This window comes from Aplysia californica, unplaced genomic scaffold, assembly GCF_000002075.1.
Source record: "Aplysia californica isolate F4 #8 unplaced genomic scaffold, AplCal3.0 scaffold00304, whole genome shotgun sequence".
NCBI lineage: Eukaryota > Metazoa > Mollusca > Gastropoda > Aplysiida > Aplysiidae > Aplysia > Aplysia californica.
Genome location: NW_004797574.1, coordinates 612,297 through 636,968, shown reverse-complemented (window position 1 = coordinate 636,968; position 24,672 = coordinate 612,297). Strand labels below are relative to the sequence as shown.

Sequence of the window (24,672 nt, the reverse complement as noted above, 5' to 3'; positions counted from 1 at the left end):
CGAGATTACCTCATCCTCATCCGGGCAATTTAGGTTGACGCATGCGCTTTAGCATTAGTGTCGTCGTTGAGAGCTTCACAGGAAAAGCTGAGAAAAATTTCGGAGTAAGTTTTGGGTGGTGATGGTTAACCGTATAATCTTGGTCTGGAGTCTTTTAATATCCCCAAATACTGCCATGACCAATATTCCCATGAACAGGGGCTTAGGGTAGTGTCCATGTCCTCGAGGTTCGGGACTGTCCTTGCTGATCTTGAATCCATTGACAGGTCTCTGCCCACATACAGGTCTAAGACAAGTTGTCTTTTCATGGTTCTCGAGATCCCATGAACAGTCACAAGTCGTCATTTCTTTAGATTTGTTCAATTACTTGGAAACTTTACCCGTAAATCTATGAGATCATTTCGTCTTTTGGTGTGGTATTTGTTTTGAACATCATGTGTGTTATATTGTGATCTCCCTAGATCTTGCAACTTTTTCCTTCCACTTTCTGTTCTCTGCCGTCGGGTAAATAACACCAGGACAGAAATTGGAAAGCTGTGTAACTGTGACAGTGACAGTATTGTTCAGTCATTTGACATTAGATGTGACATTTTGTTCTCAGCAGTTTTATTTGTAGCTTTGATTGGTATGCCCTTTGATTGCATTAAATTGTATCAAGTTCATTTCCAAGTTGGTTCCCTTTGCTCATCAGATTATTCAGATCAGAAGAAAATGGGAATAATAGATCAAATAGGGTGTTGGCTACCAATCACAGTGAGTAGGTTTACTTGAGTTGGGTAGGCATAGTATTGTGTGTAGATCTATATAGTCTATAGATAGGGCACGACAGGGTCAGGGCTAGCTTGGCTTGCGACTGTGACCTGTTGAAATTTTATTCTAAAAAAATAAGGCAAGGCATCACTTTTCAGTACTGTGACTGTGGTGCTCTCTCTTGCACTTTCTTCATTCGTGTTAAAAAGTTTATAATTCTCAGCTCGAGTCTGAAGTGGCTAGAGCTGTGTACGGTTTGCCTAACAGTCCAGCCGTCCTTAAGTATGGCTAGCTTGACACTTTGCCATCATATTTTGGGGAAATCCAAAGAAACTGAGTGGTAAACATCGCCAATCGGCGAGATGAGGTGGCAAAGGTGTTAAGTATGGCATGGCTAGCCGTACTTGTACTTTGCGTTAAAACTTAAGGTCTAGATATCTAGATCTAAATCTAGATCTATTTATATATCATGGACAAAAAATGTTTTGTCGCAAGTCTCATTCCTGAATGACTTACAGAAACATATCCTGGAGATTCTGTGCTATGCCATGGGTTTCTCATTAGGCTACACATAATTTATAGGTGAAGAATGGTGATCCTGCAAGTCAGACTTGGGCCTATATTTTTGTACATTGTTCTCCCACAGGTTCCACACAGTATTGCTTTCTACTTGCTGTCCAATCAATAATGTCTGATGAACCAGCGGAAGTGAGTACATCTCTGATGTGGAATATTTCTAGGATGATTTAGCAGCTAAATGCTCGTATAGCCGTATAGTGTGCATTGCATAGATCTAGATAAATGCCGCCAGGGGCTTTTTTTTTTAAAGTTCGAGCTCATTGTGATTGTGCAATGTAGTAATGATTGATACAGTGGAGCTCGGATTCAACGGGGTCGCTGGGCCTAAACCTAAAATCTCGTTGAATCCGAGTGTTCGTTATAGCAAACATGAGGTTTTGTGTAGATAATTACAGGCACTGAGCAAGTAATATATAAAGAGAAGTCACAAATAGTGCCTGAAATGCCAGAATATTATGAGTTGTGTAAAAGAAAGAGACTGACTCGTTCAAATGCATTCCTGTGTCATCTCGATTGTTTACCACAAAGATGTGTTGCTGTGTAGATCCTAACATAACAGCAACTTTTGATTTCATAGACAAGCACACAATTCATTACGAAGATCTACGTCAAGACTAGTTTATCATTGTAATAATGATCAGTTGCCAAGGGGGGGAAAAGACTGACGCGTTTGTATCTGCAACGTTCAATGCCCGGATCGCTAGTGCGCCCCCCTACCTCCCCGAGACACACACACAGTCACATGTGTGCAGGCCGCCCATCCGACTCCGACACACGCCAGAGTAGACGCGTGCGCGAGCCAACAACGCATGTGTTCGTATGAAAAAACAGGCAGCTGATTGGTCGCATGCAATCGGCTAAGCGAATAATGGTTCACGATGCAGTTGCAATGGATGGTTTCCGGGAATAGATAAAGTTCGTTCTGGGAGAAAAATGAGCTAAGCCACGTCTGCGGGGGCAGTTCACCCTGGAAGCGAGCTCGCAGATTTAAGTGCTCGTTGAATCCAGGTTATTTTTATTGACTTTAAAGAAGAAAAAAACCGGGGAATCTATCTCATCTCGTTGAATCCGAGCTCGATAAATCCGAGTTCCACTGTAGTGTTGTATTGTGGTGGTATGCTGCTTATTCATCTTCCTTCTATTCGTTCTATACTTGTTCTTGTCTTGAGGCTTTTTTTAAATTATAGATTTTCTTGTGAAAAGAAATGACTTTAATTTGTTGTCATTTTGGTGATACAATATTTGTTTTTATTCTACTTTGACTTGTCGCCTTGCTCTCTCTCTATATATTATATGCTAATTGTGTTTTCATAGCGTATTTGTGAAGAAAAAAACTTTCAGCTTTCATACAAATATTTTTTGGGTTTTTTGTTTGTTTTCAGTGTCCTTTGTGCATGGAAGCACTTGAGATCGATGATCACAGTTTTTTCCCTTGCACCTGCGGATATCAAGTAAGTTGGATGCTGTTCATCCATACATTGAGGCCACTCTCCTTCCCAATATGGCTGATAATGGGCGATAGGCCTTGAGGCATTGAAAAAATTGTTTGGTTTGCTATGTTTAGTGTACTCTATGCAACCGTGAATTATGCCTTTCCCGTAATATGAGATATAAGTGCAGTGGTATTTCCTCTTTATTTCTTTCTTTGGTGAGAGATTCTGTATTTTGACAAATTGTTTTTATCGATCCAAACTGTCTGTGGTAAAGACGTTACACAGTCTTCTTTAGAATTTTAGATTTTAATAAACTTTTTACTGCCGAGGACTCATGTGTTTAGGCTAGTATGTCACTTTAATTTGTCAGTAGTACATTGGAGAGGTGTAATATGGAGTGTGTTTCTCGAGAACGTTGTGGGGAGCCCAAAATTGGGTTTAAAAATTTCCAGTTTAACGCCTTGATAACCTGTAATATTTATTACTCTTCAGATTTGCCGGTTTTGCTGGCATAGAATTCGCACAGATGAGAATGGTTTATGCCCAGCTTGTAGGAAGCAATATCCAGAGGACCCAGCAGAATTCAAACCTCTCACTGAAGATGAGTAAGTGATGACACAGGATGAATATGTCACCCCGACCTTTGGGGGCCGGGGGTGTTTATTGTTGTTTTTTGTTTTTGCTATGCCAATTTTTTTCCTCCTGGCTTATAAGGGAGAAAAACAGCCAGACTGTGGCAGTCTACGTTAAGTACCGCTCCTACAGTCGCTCAGTGCCCGTTTACCCTTAGAAAAACATTACTACTTGTGCTAGAGCCAGGAGTAAGACAAACATTAGTTTGACAAGGTATTAAAAAATTCCTGTACTTTGGGTTGTGGGTGACACAGCCGTAAGCCAATGAGAGAATTACGACAAAAAAAACCCCCCAAAACCACAGTCTGAGATTGACTGACACAATGAGCTGTGGCAGCAACATAGTGTGTAGTGGGACACAACCAGGACAAAAGGCCTGTGAAGTGTCCAGTCAGTTTCATCCCCACCCTCCTGCCTTATAAGGGAGAAAAACAGTCAGTCTATGTCACGTACAGGGGCACCGCTGCTTTTTCTTTCCTCATCCTTACTATCGTCATTTTCCTCTACTTCTTTTGTATGTTTGTCACTATCTTGCGAACTGCTATTTCCGGGGTGCTTTGATAGTCGAAGCAGACTTTGTGCTAGAGAGGTGAGCAGAGTAAGCCTGATTCCGCATTTGGACTTCCCTGTTTACATCCACCCCTTGGCGCTCATATGACCTTATGCAGTTGCGAGCACCGTAAAACCTTACTGTAGGTGGTTGGCGGGTGCTCTGGTGTGGTTTGTCCTTCTTCCCTATCAGACATCTATCGTCCTTATCTCTCCTTTTTTGTGTACGTTACTCTCTTGTAACACATCTATTCTTCAGCACTTATATGACCTTGTTGTGTTGCAAGTGTCGTAAAACTCTTACTGGAACTAGAAAAAACTTATTAAAACAAAACAACCAAGTCCCTTTCTTTTGTTTTTAACTGAGGCAGGCCGACAGCCAATAACTTACAACCACACATTTAACAACAACCACACACTTACAAGGTCCTTTTTTTCCTCACTGGACAAGGAAAAGCCAACAGATACCACTTTCATCACTCCTTAGTTTACATTTCATTCGTCCTTGACACTATGGGGGGAGAAAGACCAAATTGCATTCCATGGCCATATTACAAATTTTAAAACAAGATTACTAGTTATTTATGTTAATTACTGAAACATGTGCTGGTGGGTGGGCAGCCCTATTCTGTTACAATTATTCGGAGAAATGAATGATTTTGATGTTGTTTTTGTTTGTTTCATTTTGGATTTTCTGAAATAGGTTAAGTAGAGTTTGAGAGCATTTTGTCAGTGTTGGAATTACTTGAGAGTTTGGGTAACTGGTTGATGTCTCAGTAATGACTCACTGCAGGCTGTGCTCTATGATGGCATAAGCTTATGACTAATTGTTTGTGATGAGGAGATCGAATATCTACAGAACGGTCAAAGTTCAAGATAATTGATTGCTTTTGTTGTTGGGTTTTTTTTCTGGTGATAAAGTGTCTTCTTTTAAAGTTCAACAAAGGGTGACCAATTTGTGATGAGTGTAGGCTTTGCTAAATGTTTGTCTTTCCTGGCAACAGATTGCAAAACATCAAGAAAGAGAGGAAACAAAAAGATGTGCAAAGAAAGCAAAAAGCTGCGGAGAACAGAAAACACTTAGCCAATGTCAGGTAAATTGCTTTCCAGTCATGTCTCTCTTTTATGGACTGAAATGCTTTTTTTATCCATCCCAGTATTCATTTGGTATTTAATATCGACTTTTTATTATTAACCTGTTGACTGCAGTGTAGGCGCATCTCCTACCAGCTAAAATCCCGGCCCAGAGCGCTTGTTTAGTCTCCATGTTTTCGTTATTAACATATGGCTTGTTCTGCCTAGTCCATGCCAGTAGACAAAGCCTTCTCTTTATTTCATCTACTTATCCGTCTCATAAAATAAACAAATAACTGTTGATTGAGGTCTGTGATGTCTCATGCACTGGAATTTTTCTCAATGTTAGGGGTGCATATACAGTTTGCAGTCTATGGGTTAATGATTTGTTGATGAATTTTGATGTTTAACATTTTTTGGTGGTGTGTATTAAGTAATGAAATATTATTTGTGGAATTAATGTAAAGACGAGTTCGATGGATTTTATGCTAAATATATCTCAAATACCCATTAAAATCCTTACAATGCTCACATTTGATGAGCTGAGAACTCAAAACATTGATAAATTAAAAAGTGGTAAGTTGTACTTGTTGCTAACTATCCCGTTCCTTAATATTGTGGCAGTCATGTAAAATGTGCGTATGTGTGTATCTTACCAGGGTTGTGCAAAGGAACCTGGTGTTTGTGGTAGGTCTGTCCCCTCGACTTGCAGATCCTGAGGTGCTAAAAAAGCACGAGTATTTTGGCAAATTTGGGAAGATTCATAAGGTGGTGATAAATCAGAGTACATCGTACGCAGGCTCCCAGGTGTGTTTTTTATGTGACTGGTAGATGTACGATGTCAAATTTTGTGTTGTATAACCCTCTTCTGACTAATACAATGATGGGGGGGGGGGGGGGGGCTTCTGAAAAACCAAAGTTATGGGCATGATAGATGTTACAGGGGATGTCTCAAAAAGCAAACTCAAAGGTGTGTTGAGATGGATTAGAGCGGGGAGGGTTAACATCACATTAAACTTATACAATTGTAACAAAACTGTCTGGTCTGAACTCTCTGTAACTTGACTGTAAATGATAAAGAACAAAGTTTGTTTGTCCATAAACATTTCAAAACATTTCATTGTTGTTGACTAACGTGTGCAGAGTACTATGTTTCTGTTTGTATTTAAATTTCGTATTGTGCAAAATGTGTACCATGCAATTGTTCATCTAAGTTTATGAATAATTTTTGTTTCATAGACCATGCACTACATTCATTGCTTTCCTTGTGAATAACAATAACCCTTGAATGGTTTTTTTCTTCCCTCTCCCCTGGCAGTCACAAATTATAATGGGAAAGTTTAATTGAAGTAATGCTCTGGAGATTAAAATATCAACGGAAGTGTTTAGCAGGTTCTTGCTCTCATGTGAGAAGTAACAACAAAAGATTTGCTGCCGTCAAATACTCTGGCTGTTTAAGCGACAGTTGATTCTTTGTATTAATAAAAAGGGAAAATAATTAATTATCTATTTCAATGCTTCGCCTTTCATCGAGATTCCTCCATTTTTTTTCCCCCAGGGTCCAAGTGCGAGTGCCTATGTTACTTATGTGAAACCAGAGGATGCTCTCAGAGCGATTCTTACTGTGAACAATGTTCATGTAGATGCGCGCACGTTAAAAACATCCCTAGGAACTACTAAATACTGCAGTCATTTTTTGAAAGGCTCCCATTGCCAAAAGAATGTAAGTAACTTGTAGTGTTTTTATAATTACTTGTGTTATTTTCTGCACGTGGTTTAAGAAATAGCAGAGCATGTTGAAGTCCCTCGAGACTTATTTTTATTTTAACAAGATCCATAATACATTCTGCATAGTGTTTATTATAATCAGTGTGAACATGTTTTTGTCAGATATATTTTAGTGTCCATTCATTTTTATAGTTTGGTTGTTACCTCTACACCTGTTTGTTATCTTTCAAAGTTAGCACCACAATTCTTAAAAAGTAGTTGATGATGAATATATTGCTCCGTGTACAGTGCAAAATTATCACTAATATTGAAATTGGATACTCAAGGTCAGTGTAAAGACAAGGACTTTTGTGCAGAGTGCATTCATGAATATTTTTTTTTTCCTTTCCCCAGGACTGTATGTATTTACACGAGTTGGGAGAAGAAGCTGCTAGTTTTACTAAAGATGAAATGCAAGCAGGGTAAGCACACTAGTCATTGAAGTGAGGCTTTATATTTTTGGAAGCACAACTAGTTTCTTTCCATTGACACCAAAGGCAAAGTGTAGACACTCCTAATAGGTGATGGCTCATGCTCTAGTGGGATATTTTCATTTTATAGCAGGGCCCTGCTGATTCTTGATAATATTTGGCTTTGTTCTCATTCAAGGGGTTTATTTCGCGGACTAAAATTATTGACATCATTAATAGTATAAAGAATGACCAATGTAACAGCTTTTTTTATGCTGTGATCTCTTGTCACTGATTAGTGTCACATGTTTATTTGTACGTAAACATTTTTAGTATTTATGACATGGAATGAAGTGTTTAGAAGAGAAACAAATTAATCAAGACAAAATTTGTTTTCTGTGTCTGATTTTTATCCAGCCAAAGTAAAATCAGAATTAATGGGTGGTTGTTGTTTGCTCTGGTATGGTTTGCTCCTTCTTTCTTATCAAATACCTGTCATCCTTATTTGTGTGTAGTACTCTCTTATAACACCTGTAATCTTCAGCTCTTATATGACAATGTTTTGAGTGCTGTAAAATGCTAAGTAAAACTAAACCTAAAAATAAGAGTGAAATTGTTAGTTGTATTTGTAACAGGTTGGCCTTTTTTTCTCATGGTTATACATCAATCTGATTTTTTCCTCAGGAAACATCAAGAGTATGAACAAATGCTGATAGAACAGTTTTTGAATGCTCAAAATTCTGCAAATAATCACGTCACTGCTCATACAAAATTGTAAGTATACACGTTTCTTAATGAATAAACATCTCCCTGTTGCTCATGTCTCAGGTTGTTTCTTTGATGTAAGAAATAAGTGAACAGGGTAAAATGAAACTTTTATTGATAGCAAGTTTTGGAGAAAAATGTTGTGGTCCAGACTTCAGACAGCTGAAAGATAGAATCCGAAAAAGAGGTGATTGTATGCTTCAGTATTTGTGAGGCATCGTGGTGAAATCAGGCGCTCATCAAAATAATGAAATAGAAGATGTCTGCATTTTACTTCCATTTTGATAGTTTTTTTGTCATTGTTATTTTTGTTTTTTGGCTTAACGCCTTGTATGTCCGTTCAGAAACATATTTACCCCCCGGGGCGGTGCCACTGATTGAAGTGTCTTTAGGGGGGAGCAGACTTTGTGCTGTTGAAGCTAGAGAGGTGAGCACAGTAAGTCTGATTCTCTGTATGGACTTCTCTGTGGACATCAACCCCTTGGCGCTCATATGACTTTATGCAGTTGCGAGCGCCGTAAAACCTCAACTAAAACTAAAAGAACTAGAAACGTATTTCTGCGTGGATTTTACTGAAAAACATTGATTAAAGGCACAACAAATGTACGTTTTCAATTTCCAAGGAGTCTCAAGCGTTGGAGATTACCAAACTTTGGCTTCCATTTTGTCGCTAATTTTACCTCTGAAACCAGGCGACCTGGTCGAATTAACAAGCTTTAAGATGATACCAATAACTCTAAATGCACAAAATTGTCAAGCGCCTGATTCTACCGCGTAGAGACACATTTGTATTTATAAGAGTAGCAGATTTTCAGAGCCCGCACTGGACATTTACTCACCAACAAGCACATAAACAGAATTTACCCAATGTGGGAACCCCATTGCAGACACTGTGAGTACCACGAGGATACCGTTGAACATCTTCTCCTTCACTGCCCAAACCTAGCAGTTCATCAACGCAGGCTCCTACACACACCTACAGACTTACAAAGCCTGCTCTACTCTGGCGTTGACCAGATGACAAGGACATGTGGTTACTTGAGGGAGGCATTGCGCCACCAAGAGCCAAATGCTTGCAGCTAAAAGGATTTGAAAACAACAACATAAGTGTAGGAGGGACATAATTTTTTTGCCCCTTTTTCAGGAAGGGTTTTATTTCTCTGAACGAAACACCCCACCTGTTCTGTCCACAGACCTGAACGTACACGTCCCTCTCACCTTTTTTACTTGCAGGAAAAAGTCTACGTCTCCGCAGTCTATAGAGAATTCCGACGTGATTCCATCGTTGATGGACATGACAGGTGATATCAAGCACTCGCTCCCCTCGTCGGGTCCATTGTTACCCAACCCTGGCGGGGCGGGCAGTCAGAGCCAACAGAACTCGCAGTCGTCGGGCTGGCCGCTACTGGAGTCGCCCGCGGGCTCCCCGGCCCCGGGCGGTGGCAGTAAAGGGGAGAGTTCCTCAGGTTCCAGCTGTAGGGCCCAGGTAGGTGCTCAGAAAATGGCATTAAACACACCCCCCCCCCCAAAAAAAAAAAAAAAAGAAAAGAAAAAACCCCCTCCCCACACAGGGGGAAAATGAACCAAAAGCAAACTGAGCAGTGTTTATAAAACAGATGACGCCATTTGCATTGGAATGGGCATGTAATGCTTGGATGATAAATGATTTTTACGTGAATCTCTCCCAGGAACGTTTTTGTTCTTTTGTGGGGGAAAAGATTGCACTAAAGTAAACGACTTTGATGAAAGGTTAATAATGAGGTGGTTTGAGGGCGCCACTGTTATATTCTACTTCTTTACTTTCCTTCTGTTTTTCCTGTCTTGCTCTTTTCCCTGCACTGCTACATAATCGCTGTTGTGTCGATGTGCTTCCGCTTTACTCAAAACTTACTCTAACAAGTAAACATTTTTTGGTGGCCTAAACGTTTCCCTCTGTTTCCTTCCAGTCGAGTAACGGTAAAAGCCAACACAGAACGGGCACCCCTCCGGAGATGGGAGGCGGTTCCAGTAGCAGGGCCGTGGGGGCGGGCCGGCAGAGGGGGAGTAGCGGTGCCGTCAATGGTACAATGGAGGAAAATCATATACACAGGTGAGGCTTTTTCCTCAGCTTTAATGCAGGTGGTTGGAGAACCTTTGTGGGTGGTTGGTGGCCACTACTCTTGTATGGTTTGCTCCTTCTTTCCCAAAACATTTATTGTAATAATCTCTCCTCCTTTTCTTTGTGTGTTGCTGTGTACCGACGCCTCTTATCTTTCGCACCTAATATGAGATATCTTCGTGGGTGGTTGGCAGGCAGTCTAGTGTGGTTTTATTCTTTCTTATCAAACCATCTACTGTCTTATCTCTCCTCCTTCTTTTTTGTGTTTGTTGTCTCTTGTAACACCTCCACTCTTCAGCACTTACATGACCTTATTGTGTTGCAAGTACGGTAAAACTTTCTGAATCTAAACTAACATGATATTTTCTTGAACACCAGTATGGTTGACTTGGGAGAATAATCTGACGTAAGCTGACAAAACGCCTTTTTTTTCCATTTTGACAACAACATTTTTTATCTGCTAAATCGAAAGCCTGATCAGTTACCCTACTTGTGCGAAAAATTCAACATGAAACTGACTAGTTTTTTAATAAATTAGAATTCACATTTTGGAGTCACTCTATTTTTAAATGGTTACGTTGACAAAAAAAAACCCTCTTTTTCTCGAAACTGCTGTGAAGTAAAAAAAAAAAAACACCAAAAAAACAGGCTTTTTGTCAGCTTACGGCAGTAATGAGCTTAGGTGTTTGTTGAGGGTCAATATATTGAGTTTGAGAAGCAAGGGGCCAATTAGAGGTGATCTAAAGCAAGAAGGTGGTACAGATTTTAGTGCAGAGAAATCTCAGACAGCTTTTTAAATGTTTGTACAATTTGTTAAGTGCAGGTGTATAGGTGGAGGACACTACTGATAGGTTTTTTACATCTCCCACCCCCACCCCCGTGTATTGTTTCTATTTGTCTGTCTGTCTTGCTCTTTCTGTACACAAAGTGACTTCTTTCTTGTCAGACATCCATATCTGGCCTCTTTTTTTATTAAAAAAAATGTTACTCTCCTAACGCCTATAGTCTTATGCACTTCTATGATCTATTGTGTTGTACAAGTTCTGTAAGTCTTACTTAAACTAAACACTAAATGACCTTTATTCCGTGGATGTGCTTCTCTGTACTAACTCGCTTTGTGACGTGTCGCTGTTTCCCCAGTAGTAATAACCCACCAGGTGGTAGCAATAGCTCATCAGTATCCCCGAGTGGGGAGCGGGAGGAGTTGTCCCCCCTCAGCAACGGGCCGGCCGTGCCTCCTGCCCGAGGTCTTCCACTCCCTACACCGCCCACGATCAGTTCCAGCAGTCAGCAACAGCCGCAGCCACCCGTCTCGCCTCGGTCTGCTGCTGCCGCTGCGTCTTCTGCGTCGTCGTCGGTGACCAGCCCACCTGCCAGCCTCACCCCACCCTCTGCCCTAGTCAGCTCCCCAAACACAACGCTCGGTATTCAGGGGCAGGTGAGTACCATAGCTTTAAACTTTTCTCGGCTGTTGGTTGCAGGGTGCTCTGGTGTGGTTTTGCTTCTTCTTTCCTTTCCAATATCTATCGTCCTTGTGTTATGCAGTTGCAGGCGCTGTAAAACCTTTCTAAAACTTAAAATATCGTCCTTGTCTCTTCTCCTCCTATTCTCTATGTTACTTTTTAAAACACCTCTAAGTTCTACCTCTTTTCTTTTTCTTTATTGTGTCATTTGTCTGTCTGTCTTTCCTGCATTGAATGATCATTATTGCATTGATGTGTTCGTCTTTTCGCAAACTCACGCTAAATACGAGAGCCAATTTTTTTGTTTGAGTCCCTCCGTAGAAATTCATATATCTTCCTCATATCTTGTTGAATTTTACAGAGAGACTAATGTAAATGAACAGCTGTAGGGGACTTTCATAAAAGTTTACTGCCTTGTGGTAGTCATTCGTTGGTTTTGTGTTGTTTTTTTATTCATCTGAAATGTTTGTCTTTCCCCCACAGAGTTCGTTGCTTCAACATCCGCATCAGTCTGGAGATCCTGTCTTATGCGGTATGGTTGGTGCTATTGGGTCTAACAGAAGGCCAGTTATGTCCGAAGCCAATGGTGCCCAAGGTCTTTCATTCTTTGGTAATAATCTGCTTCCCCCAGGGTGTCCTGCGCGGCCCCAGCAGGCCCCGTCACCAAGTGCATCATCACAAGGTTTGTCCTGGCCTTGGTTATTTAACGTGTCTCGTCTGCTTGATTGTTCCAAGATTGTTTGCGCTACTAGTTGCTTCTGGCTGGTTTGGTGGGCTCTGTGGTTAGAAAAGTCAAATCTGCTATTACAGACACCTGTCATGGAATTTCTTCCCCCCGTCCGCCCTATACTGTTTTTGTTTCTGACAATGTGCATCTGTTACTATGCTGTGTTGCCATAAACAACAACCGTGTAGAAGATTGATGCGATTGGCCCCGTTGTAATGTGACTTGTTGCTTATTATAAATTGTTTTGGCTTTGTTTTAATTTTACCTACGTTTACGTGGTGGTTGGTAGGTGTTCTGATGCGGTTTGCTCCTTCTTTCCTATCAAACATCTATCGTGCTTATCTGTCCTACTTTTCATTGTATGTTACTATATATCTAGTAGCACCTCTTGTTTTTTGTACTTATGTGGCCTATTTGTGTCTTAAGTACTGTTAAACTCTTACTAAAACGTAACTAAAAAGGTGGATAGGATTAATCTGTGGTAATTAGACTAATTAATAATGTTTTAACGGGTTTCGCTGTGTTCTGATTATACCTTCGTTTTTCTCTCTTCTGCAGAAATGCCAAATGTTTCGTTGCCAAATCCAGAGATGGCGGACTCCTTGCCGGTGTCCTCCAGCACAGACTGGTCCGCTGCCTTTGGGTTTAAAAGCAAAGACTTGCCTCCAGATGATGATCTAGGTCAGTGAGAAACATCATGAAGTCAGCAAGCTGTCCCAACTGTTCTCGGCTCAGAAAACAAAGGACAGAGAAAAACTGTTTCAGTCTTGTAAAAATTGTAGACATAATACTTAACGCATCTTTTCTTGCTTTTTCAAAGTAAAGAATTATGATTTGTTATATTCTTCAACACATGTAACAGATACCACTGGTTTCAAATGTGTCTCAGTCCAGCTGAATTATGCGGGTCCATCCACTGAAAATCATGGAGTTTAGGCATGGATGTTGTATGCCCACAAGGAAAAAAAATGGACTCTCAAAGTGGCCCTTAGCAAGATTTGCAACAATTTACCCACAATATTAGGCTCTCTCAAAGGATATCAAATTGCTTTTCTTCTGAGGACAGCTTTGATATTATCGTTTTTCCTTTAAAGATGAGTACTTAGCTCTGTCTATGACTGGTTATCTTTTTTACAGACTTGTCAAAGTAGTACTCCTTCATAAAATATAATACATTCTTTAAAATTAGGTTACTTTCCTTCTGTTGTTTTTGTCTGTATCTCTTTTTCCCAGCACTTAATGACTGTTATTGTGTCGATGCGCATCTGATGAGTCGCTCAAACAAAACATCATCACCTTGTACTGATGATTCAATTTTTTTCCTCAGGTTTCGATCCGTGCGCTGAATCATTCAAAGGCCTGGCAGATCTTATAGAGAAGGAGAACGGCATGCACCAACAACAGAGTCTACACCAGCAGGCGGCCGGGCCACACCTCCAGGGCCGGCGGCTGGCCTCTCCCCCACACAGTACCGGCTTCCCCGCACACTCGGTGGCCCCAACAGCACACCAGAACAATACTCAGCCTCCTCTGAGAAACCTGCCCCCGGGCTTCTCAATCTCCCATATACAGCAGCAGCAGCAGCAGTTGCAGCAACAACAACAGCATTTCTTCAGGCCTGGTGAGTTGTTTTTTTTTTGTGCTACTCTTCAGACCGAGAAAGACTTGGATAGATGGAGTCAGGGAAACACTAACAGCTCATGTCATCCCCCTAATCCAAACTCTCCGGCTGGTGGCAGAGAGACGTCTCTTTCTTCCCGCGACTCTCAAAAGGGTATAAGCGGCGGATAAATATAAAAGTACTCTGTAAAATTCACGTACACAAAAGTGGGAAGACCTGGAATAACATAAAGAGGCTAGCCCAGGATAGAGAAAGGTGGAATGTGTTTATTCTTAGCCTATACCCTGGTGCAGGGTGAGAAAGGCAATGATGATGACTCTCTAGAATGTTCTTTTTTTGTATTTTGTTAACTGCATAGGGGGAGGTGGGGGAAGAAATTTGTTTGTAAAATCCCTGTTTTAAACCCCGCCAAAGTATTGCCATTTGATATAGATCTATTGGTCTCTCATGTTATTATCTGAAGAGAATGGTAGTCTTAGCACTCTTCTCACCAAATATTTGTACTTTTATCATTGTGTTTATGTAGAGTCTACTCATTTGCTTTCTGTATACACATCGCTGTGAGCTAGATCATGATAAAAATGCTCTCGTAATAGTGCACTGGGTCAATTATAATTCAACAGGTTTTTTTTTCATATTATGTGGTCATTTATTTGGTGTTGAGGCCCTCTCCAAACTGTGTTCCACCCCCTGGTGCCACTGTCTTTAGGCCATTCCCAAAGGGGGGACATTACTTGTTCTAATACACAGTAGAATTGTAAATGGGCTGATCCAACAATGTCATGCTCATAACTGTGCCTGAACTATAACAGGGAACTGCTGCTTTTTCTTTCCTAATCCTTTCAATCATTTTCCTCTACTTCTTTTGTATGTTTGTCACTCTCTTGTGACCTGCTATTTCCGGGGTGCCTTGATGGTCGAAGTAGACTTTGTGCTGTTGAAGCTAGAGAGGAGAGCAGAGCAAGTCTGATTCCCTGTAAGGACTTCTCTGTTGACTTCGTCCCTTTGGCGCTCATATGACCGTATGCGGTTGCGAGCGCCGTAAAGCGTCTACTAAAACTAAAAAACTAAACTGTGTTCGAAAATTTGAAGTGGGCGGTTGGAGAGGGCCACTTGCAGGTCCTACTTCATTTCTTTCCTTCTGTTGTTTCGGTCTGTCTTCCTTTTTCTCAGCAGTAAATGACCATTATCATGTTGATGTGGAATGTCTTAGGAGACTGTATTATGACTAACCCACACTATTCTTCCATGTTTCTTTCCAGCAGAGATTGGGAGCTCGAAAATGTTAGAACTTCTCCCCCAGTTTGCCCCCGCCACACAGCAGCGGTTCCCTCCCCTACACAGTTACCCCAGCATGCCGCTGGACCTTCACGCACAGCAACAGCAGCAACAGGTCAGTCGTGTGTGCTCTCTCGGATCTGTTTGCTATTTGGGCACTCATGTGAAGACTGCAAGGGAAAAAAACTAAGGTAGTCACAAACTGAAAATCGTGGGGGTATCAATTTTGAACGCTTGTTGACTCATAATTGTATTTCTGTTCAACTGTTTGTTGATTACTGTTGTTAGACTTCCCATTCTACAACACTTAACAATAAACCACCAGTCAAACAAATGTGAAGTTTTGAGTCCACAAGCTTTTAAACTTGGCACCCTCACAATTTCCAGTTTATGACAACCATCGTTTTTCCCCTGTGGTCTTCATGCACTAGTGGCTTGAAAGTAATGTCGGGTTTTTTATCTGGGATCTGTTGTTTTTTTGGTTGAACCTCCTTAACTCTCAGCAGTTCTTGGTATTTTGACCATTTTCGCCTTCACGGCACCCATGGTTAGTATGATTTACCATAGAATATAAAATACCACAGAAAGTATGTCAAATTACATACCATTGGAAAGGAAATTGAATTTCCTATCAAATGAAGGTAATTTCATCATGATATGACCACTGTTGTCTATGTAGTGCTCTGTTATTAGAGGGAGGGACAGGGGAAAAAAAGATAAAATTTCCCAACATGTAACAGTCACAAAGAAAGAAAAAAAAAAAGTGTTCTAAGATACCCAAAAAAGTTTATTATGGAGTAAAAGCACTTCCAATTTTGCAATGTGTGTCCAAATTTCATGCATATTGAAAAAAAGATAAAAAAGTTACAAGGTTTTTGACAAAAGATACATTTATCATGTTTCGCGAAGAAATAACGACGCGACATAGAAAAAATAAACATCAATGACTTTCCAGTCAATTTCCATCCACAAAATTGCACTCAAAACAGACAAGGCAATACCAAATATTTCAAAATGACAAGAACACACTGTAGTCATACAAAATACCAATACCAACAGAGATTTTCATGGAAAAATAGACAAAAATATTGTAGTACGGTACTTTACATCATTGTGGTCCATGACGGAAAAACATTCTACTCCCCCTCCCCACAGCAGTGCCACTGACTGAAGTGTCTTTAGGCATTCCAAAAGGGGGGACATTTCTCATCCTAATGCACAATAGAATTGTAAATGGGCTGATCCAACAATGTCATGCTCATAACTGTGCCTGAACTACAACAGGGAACTGCTGCTTTTTCTTTCCTAATCCTTAGTATCGTCATTTTCCTCTACCTCTTTTGTAAGTTTGTCACACTCTTGTGACCCACTATTTCCGGGGTGCCTTGATAGTCAAAGCAGACTTTGTGCTGTTGAAGCTAGAGAGGAGAGCAGAGTAAGTCTGATTCCCTGTAAGGACTTCTCTGTTGACATCCACCCCTTGGCGCTCATATATGACCTTTTGCAGTTGCGAGCGCTGTAAAACCTCTCCTAAAACAAAAAACATTTTTCTACTCAACTGTCCAATAATTGTAGTAAGTGGCAAAAGACTATTCTACAGTATGCTCTGCAAGCAAACAGTTTCTATTTTTATTGAAACAAAAATATCCAATAGTGTGCCCCCATCCTTCCCTGTGTAAACTTCATAATTGTATGTGTACCCATTCATCGAATCTGCAACCACCCGTAACTTCATCCCCCATTTAGTTATCCTTTATGTATTGCCTGAAACTGTATCTCCCCTTATTTTGAACCATCCTCTCATCTATGCTAACACACTGGTTAGGTTGCCAATACTTCATACATTTCATACTCAAAAAATAGTGCACAAACCTAACTTTCCGTAGCTTATCAGTATCTCGCTCAGTGTCTGGATTGCATAATTTAAAAAAAGACTGAATTTGTTTGAAATTTAGTTTGCTCATGTATGCCCTTGCCCATAGTCCATGAAAACAGGTTTTCGTAGACCAGTACAGCTCTAAATTTGGTAGATGAACAATAGACATATACATTAGCAGTCCAACGAACTTGAGAAACATCTCAGAGTCAAGATCCTCCCAGGAGCGAAAGACAGATGGTTTGTTGGGTCCTGTCATCGGGGCGTACTCATTAGAGAAGAGGCAGATCTGATTCACCATCTCAGTGCAGAAAAACAGTTTGAAGAAGGATGCTGAGGAAATAAGAAGACAAGAAGAAGACATAAGTTACATAAGTCATTTGGAAAGGATAGTCTGCTTGGAACACTGACATCAATCGAACTGTCAGAAAATCCTGGCCCACAAGGTAATATCAGTTTTAACTACATAATGGCATCAAGAGTGTTTTCTACAAATGAATAACAAAGGTCCCCAGGTGTAACATGTGAATCAGTGAACTCACCTGCCTGTCGGAGTGAAGTAAGGGCAAACAGAAAGCAATTACAAAAATAAAAATTTCTCGTACTCCGTGCAATAATGCTCTCACCTGGCGTCAGAAAACTTCGGATGTCCTGTCGGGTGATACAGTCAGGGAGATGCAGGCCAACAGCACGGCAGGCCTAAACTGAGGCAGTGGTTCTGGTGGGCCATCATCCTGGTCCGCGTAAGACTGGTTACGTGGAGGTTGTGGCTAGTTTCTGAGGGAAGAAAATAAGCAAAGGATTAGGACGCTATCGGCGGAGTCGAAGTTGACATGTTGATAAGGCCTATGTCATAGGCACTTATTTCTAGATCTAGATCTAGATCTAGACAGAGGCAGACCTTGAACAAAGCTGTTCTGTCATTATCATCATATTATCACAATGATAAAATCTTAGCAGGGAATAAGGCTACTGTACACGGGTGAGGTGTAAACAAAAACAAACTTCCTGTTTGAGGAATTGCTGTGTAAACAATAACATGACAACCGTAGCTAGGCACATAAAAAAGGTTAATTAAAATTTTTTAGAGGCAAACCATGCTTTCACAACTTCAGGTTACCACAAATAACTATTCTGTAAGCTTGAAGTAACAATACCAGTGGCCTAAACCCACTAGAATACATTTTATAGGCTTTCTTGTGCAGAGGCAGGATGTAAACAAAACACTAACCTGTTGTTTTGATCACGATTGGTCAAAGTCGGGGCTTGGTTTCCGTCCTCGGGACCCTCATCGTCCGATTCTGGTACCCAGACATCAGATTCTTCATCCATTGAGTCATTCAGGTCAATATCAGACTCATCTGACGACATTTTTACGCTTTTTTCCGATTTTTAGTGTAGAAACTTCACAGCTGGCCTTCTCCCAAAATCCAAAATGGCGGCGGAGAGAACGTAAACAAACGTTGATTTTCCGTGCACCAAATTTTTACAATATTTTATAAATTATGATTATTTTTATGAAAAATATATAGATTCAACCCTTTTTTATGATAAAAAAGGTATTAGAAGCATCAAAATGTAAAAAGGAATGGATTTCTGCCGTTAGATCTACACCCGATGCTCATCGTACGAATTCGTACGATTTTCCTTTCGGTGAACTGCTGAGAGTTAAGGTATCGGGTGGGTCACAGATGAATCTGTCCCACTACTGTAACACTTCTAAACTTTGGCACTTACATCACCTTTTTGCGTTTCCAAAGCCAAGAACTTGTACGAAAACTAAAACAGAAGTTTTTTGGGTTTTTTCTAACAATATGTTCTGTTGTAGCAATACATTTTAGAAATAGCTTGCTCTTTAAAACTGCTCTTTAGAAACCCTTGCTTGTTTCTATACCTTTGACTCTGGCTGGTTAGTACAAAAGTTTGTTAAGAAGTTTGAATTTTATAAGTTTTATCCATTGTTTTTCTCTTCGATTTTTGTATTTTCTTCATACGGATATTGTATAACCTAACATGTATCTCGTTTTGGTTATCTTCCTCCAGCGTGAACTGTACAATATGAAAGACATGCAGGAGCAGCTGCGATCAATGCTTCCAAACATCAACATCAGTTTTGGTTCAGTGCCACACCAACAGCAGCAGCAGCAGCAACAACAACAACAACAACAACAACAACAACAACAACAGCATCAAACCCAGCAGCAGCCACAGATTCCCAGTTCCATGCACCACACACATCAGAGCCAGCATTTAAACAAAAGTAAGTACAGTGGAAATTGTCCCTGGGTGGTCACCCATTGTCGAGGAGAAAAGTGGTTGTCTTAGGTGTGTGTCATGGGCAGTGTCATCATTATAACATATAGAAAAAAAATGAAAAGAAGGGAGGTGGTCGTTTGGACAGGTGATTGGGTTGTCATGGACAGGTGTTTATCCGAGCGGATTTGTTTTGTTTTTTCTCCCTAAAATAGGAAGCAAATTGAGAGCTGTGCAAAGTTGTTTTTTCATGTAACTTTTGTCCTAGTCTGCCCATAAGAAGATGTAGCTGTTACTGTTTAGCCAAATCGCTGTCGCGTGCACTACAGTGTCCCTTCCAATGCGGCGTTGACAGGATTGTCTTGAAAATGAAAAGTTCCCGTCTCTAGAATTTAATTCCCCCCCCCCAAAAAAAGATGTGGCATTAACCATTGGTGTGTTTTGGAAGGAATAAAAATTTTCCTGTTTTTTTTTCTCTTTATGGTCCAACCATTTGCTCCAAGGGCGGGGTGAGGAAGAAGGTGGTGGTACTTTTTTGGGGGACGGGGGGGGGGGGGGGGGGGGCCCGACTGTTGTGTATGTTTTACTATGGTGTCTGTTCTTTGGGGGGGGGGGGGGGGGTTATGATATGGAGGAGGGAGAGAAGGACATGACATTGATAGCATTGGGATATGGATGTGTAGGAAAGAGAGAGAAGGGTATGACAATGTTGGCGTTGGGATAGGGGTGTGTGGGAAAGAGAGGAGGACATGACAATGTTCGTGTTGGGATAGGGATGTGTAGGAAAGAGAGGAGGACATGACAATGTTCGTGTTGGGATAGGGATGTGTAGGAAAGAGAGGAGGACATGACAATGTTAGCGTTGGGATAGGGATGTGTAGGAAAGAGAGGAGGACATGACAATGTTAGCGTTGGGATAGGGATGTGTAGGAAAGAGAGGAAGACATGACAATGTTAGTGTTGGGATAGGGATGTGTAGGAAAGAGAGGAGGACATGATAATGTTAGTGTTGGGATAGGGGTGTGTAGGAAAGAGGAAGACATGACAATGTTAGTGTTGGGATAGGGGTGTGTAGGAAAGAGAGGAGGACATGACAATGTTAGTGTTGGGATAGGGGTGTGTAAGAAAAAAAAGAGAAGGACATGACATCGTTTGCGTTTCCTCTGCCAGGTTGGCCTCTGTCCAGCTCTCCCGATTCTCCGTGGAATGATCCAGCCATTTTGACTACCAGTCAGTTTTCAGATCCTGCAGGTATGCCAGATGTCCCCCCGTCTTTTGCAGGTGGTTCATCAACAGTCCTGTGTGGCATGCTCATTCAGTGTTCTTTTGTGTTTTTATCTCCTATTTGTCTTGAGGGAGTTGTGTCTCGTCTTTTTGTGCCAAGTGTTCATGTATTTCTGCATCATATTCTTGTCTTTGTTTTCCTTCTCTGGGAAAACAGTAACAGTGTGCCTTTTTCTTCTCAGTGTTCTTATCACTCCTTTAGATTCTGGGGGATTTATTAATTTTTTGTGTGTGCGTGCGAGTGCTGGCTCTGTTGTATATTTCTGATAAACATTCTCGTCTTGTTTCCTTTCTGTTCAGTAAAGTTCCAGTGTGCAGTCTTGTTCATTTTAGTGTCATTATCATTCTCTTTGCTTCTGGTGACATGTGGTTTGTTTGTTTTTGGGGGGGGGGGTTGTTGTTCCAACTTTTGTTGTGTTTCTGCACAATGTCTTGTCCTGTTTCCCTTGTCTGCGCAGTTGATCATGCTTTATGCTGTGGGAAATGCAGAGGTGTCAAATATTGACTAGCTAAAGCAACAAAAGGTGGTGTTTGTTATGTTGTGTTAGTTTTAGGTTTGATGCTGTGTTATGGCGGGTGGTTGGTTACTCTTGAAAAGACAAACTTCTTTACTTTCCCTCTTTTTTCTGTGACACTGTCGCTTTGTCTTACTTTTTCTCAGCACTAAATGACTGGTGTGGTTTGTGCTCCTTCTGTTCTGTCGGACATCTATTGTCTTTATCTCTCCTTTTTCTGTGCGTGTTACTCTCTAGTGACACCTAATCTTTGGCACTTAAATGACGTATTTGATTTGCAAGACATGACCTTATTGTGTTGCAAGTGCCTTAAAACTCTTACTGAAAAAACTGTATTGCAAGTGCAGTAGAAAAAACTATGACCAACACCCCCCCCCGAACAAACAAACATCAATGCCTTTCACCTTGTATTACAACTCTACTCCTCTCCCCAGCGGGTTTGTTCCCGGAGACCGCTCCTCACTGGCTCAAGTCTCTGCAGCAACTGACAGAGTCGGACGGCCCCTCCCACAGACTGCCCTTTGTCCAGCAGTTCCCTCTGGCTGGATCCGGGGGCTGGCCCCCACACACACGCAACCCCCCGCCAGGCTTTCGCGCCCCGGGACTCCCCAGCCAACAGACCACAGATTCTCACCAGATGGCAGAAGGTGAGTGTTCACTAATGTCGAGGAAAGTAAAGTTTAAATGCCTACACACACAAATATATATATATATATGCACACACCCATGCAAGCGCGCGTGCACACACACGTTTTCATTCAGAAAAACAGGCTTGCAGACAGTCTAGAATTTCCTGGGACAGTCCCCGACAGTCATGAATTTGAGAGCCTCATCACAAACTCTACGCCTAGAGAGCCTTTTCACATACACAACGCCAAATCAGTCTCAGTTGATGTAATTTTGTTTGTTGTTGGAGAATCTGATGATGTAACGTTTGATGTCTCGCTTGGGTGTGGAAAAATTCGCCAGCCTGGAAAGATGATTGCGGCACACTGTTATTTTGCTGCCAACATTGAAACAGGACAAATTGATGCTGTCGTGCATGTGTAAACGGCATCAGTATTTTGCCCAGACCATTTTTTTTTTCTATTGTCAACTGCTTCCATTTTTATTGCACATAGCAAATGTCTTCCATATTGAGGGTACAGAACAAATAATTGACCATCTATTGTATGAATGCACAGAGACCTGGGAGGGGGGAATGACTTTCTCAATTGTACTTTGATTGTGACAATACTTTACTTCATACACTTTTTGGTTTTGGTTGTTTTTTGTTGGGTTTTTTATATATTTTTATATAATGATTCTTGGACTAAATGCCTGTCATTTTTCTTTTTGTTTTCAGTGCTCCAGTAGCAGATGATGAACACAAGTGGCCGTAAAGCGTGCAAGCTTCTTGCTCAATTTTTTAAACTATCGGCTACCTTTATCTTTTACGTAGATCAGAACTTGAAAGAAGCGGTGTTCCCCCTTTTACTTTTGACAAAGATTTCTCATAGTTTTCATCATGGAATTTTCCTTGCATCCTCCACAAGGTCACAACAGTTGTAATGTGAGCAAACCCGTGCTCAGGGAATATTATTATGGATAGCATATTGTAGCTGTGGTCATTGATTCAATGTGTTCCTTGTAGCTCTCTACAATTGTATTCTTTTGTATCACTCGTTCGAGCTGATGGCTTTGCACAATAAACAAAAAAACCCACCCCTGCGAAACTAGTGGGTTCTCTGAGGTCTCCAACTGCTGGGACGGGGACAGTGGCAGAAAAAAAAGACTTATTTTGAATCTGCAGTTCCAAATTTAGACATTTCCTCTTTTTATTTCCATAATCTCAGGTCGTTGGAAAACTTGAAATAGTGTGGTTGAAGAGAATTTGTGCTGTAATTGTTGCTACATAAAAGGAATGAGTTAAGCACCCCACAAGTCAATGTGATATCTCGAGAGCTGTCGGATTTCTTACATGTATGTATTGCTTTTATTAGTGTTTGTGTGAGAGAAGTTGTGCTGAAGCCATAGGCAGGTGTAAGGGGTGGAAGTCTGTAGATGTAAGAACAGTTTTGCCATGAGAATGCTTTAGCTTTTGCCTTGATAGTGTAATTCGGTTTGCTGATAGATAAAGTGGGTTGAAGAGAGATATAGAAATGAAAAGGGGGAATCAAGCCACAATGGTTATGTGCTTGTAGTTCAGAAGATGCTTTTATGTCTGATTATGAATGCTACACAGGTGTGATTGTCAGCGAGGTTGTCAGAATTTCAGAAGTGCCTCTTCTGTAGAGATTTCTGTTTTAGCACTGGGATGGGGCTCCCTCACCCCAAATTTGCAGACATTGATATTGATGGTGTTGGGCACAGTTGGGCCATCTCCCAGGAAGCCTATTTTACTGGAGAGGCTAAAAACTTTGTAATTAATCTTATCAAAGACTACTTCAAATCAAATTTCATGTCGATATTTCATGCCCTTCCAAATGTTGGAATTTTTGCATCATTTTTCGAGATGATTGTGTTTGACCCTGCTTTACAACATAATCAAAAGTTGAATTTGATAAAATATTGGCATGCGCCGGACACCATCAATATAATACATCCTTGATCTAAGTGCCTCGTTTTTGCCGAGGTGGTTTCAGAGATCTTGTGTGCCTTGTGGAGGATGCAAACAAGTCATTAGGAAGATGTCGCCTCATAAGGAAGGTATCGCCTCGTTGAGGAGGTATCGATCACCTCGTCAAGGTGGTGTTGGTCTGCTGTACTTGTGACCTGCAGTTGCCATAAATATATCAAGTTATGTGAACCCTGTCAAGTTGGGATAATTTGACGGCGTGCAGACTCTCTTCTTTTACAGTAGCCTACCTAGGTATGGAAATATTGCTTTAATTGAACTTGCGGGATTATATTATCATTTTAAATCTGGTTTTTACGTTTCTTTTACCAGAACAGGATCATTGACTTGAGACATACAGCACAGTGAACATGGCACCTCAGTTGGGTGAACTAGACATGATATCGTTTGGTTCCATAGTAACTTTATAATATAAAACCATTTTATTTTTCATTTCCCCCTACTTCCTTCAATATTCGTTCCTTTTTGTTCCCCCCCCTGATTATTGAGACAAATTTCTGATCTTCTCGAGTCTCCGTATAGCCTAGCTCATTTTTTTCTGTGAACAGTGAAGTACCATTTTGTTATATAGTTTCAAGTCTGGTCAATGTGGAACACATTTACTAATTAATCATTAACTTAATTTGAACCTTTTTCTGTCTGTGATGAAAACATAGCTGCACTAAATGAAAAGATTTCATCTTCTTATGATTGTATGGATACATATTATGACTCGGGTGTAGAGTCCCAAATGTCCACTACCAATGGGTTATGCACATTCACACACACACACACACACAAACACAAATACATGCACATGTGCACGCGGGAGGAGGCGTGTTCCCTGTGAAGCAACAGTGGCTTGCTGTGAGGCGGAGCTATCAAACACATACAAGAAAATCCTATTTATCCTTACTACATGTTGGTGTGGCTATGACAGCTTGGTCTTGTGTAAAGCAAGCAGTGAGACTGACAATAAAATGAAATGCAGTAAGAATGTC

General features: G+C 40.9%; 1 protein-coding gene and 1 long non-coding RNA gene across 4 annotated transcripts; one reads left to right on the top strand and one right to left on the bottom strand.

The window, feature by feature from the left end:
- Positions 1-11: 11 nt before the first annotated feature.
- LOC101857957 (CCR4-NOT transcription complex subunit 4) lies at positions 12-24,672 on the top strand. 3 transcript variants are annotated; one of them, XM_035970668.1, is made up of 20 exons: positions 12-104; positions 1,397-1,458; positions 2,712-2,780; positions 3,255-3,367; positions 4,949-5,038; positions 5,678-5,825; positions 6,577-6,741; positions 7,140-7,207; positions 7,880-7,969; positions 9,194-9,446; positions 9,907-10,049; positions 11,202-11,496; positions 12,005-12,203; positions 12,807-12,929; positions 13,576-13,869; positions 15,132-15,262; positions 19,067-19,283; positions 20,447-20,527; positions 21,510-21,722; positions 22,421-24,672. In XM_035970668.1, the coding sequence occupies exons 2-20, from the start codon at positions 1,438-1,440 to the stop codon at positions 22,429-22,431; spliced, it is 2,724 nt and encodes a 907-aa protein (XP_035826561.1). In that variant the 5' UTR covers positions 12-104; positions 1,397-1,437; the 3' UTR covers positions 22,432-24,672. The 3 variants fall into 3 exon arrangements, with proteins under 3 accessions (XP_035826561.1, XP_035826562.1, XP_005101979.2); XM_035970669.1 differs by having other exon boundaries at positions 11,199-11,496; positions 15,135-15,262; XM_005101922.3 differs by having other exon boundaries at positions 11,199-11,496.
- LOC106012247 lies at positions 16,693-18,480 on the bottom strand. The gene is made up of 3 exons (XR_001184974.2): positions 18,255-18,480; positions 17,650-17,800; positions 16,693-17,356 (listed from the first exon to the last, which is right to left on the bottom strand). It is a non-coding gene; the product is annotated as an uncharacterized LOC106012247 (long non-coding RNA).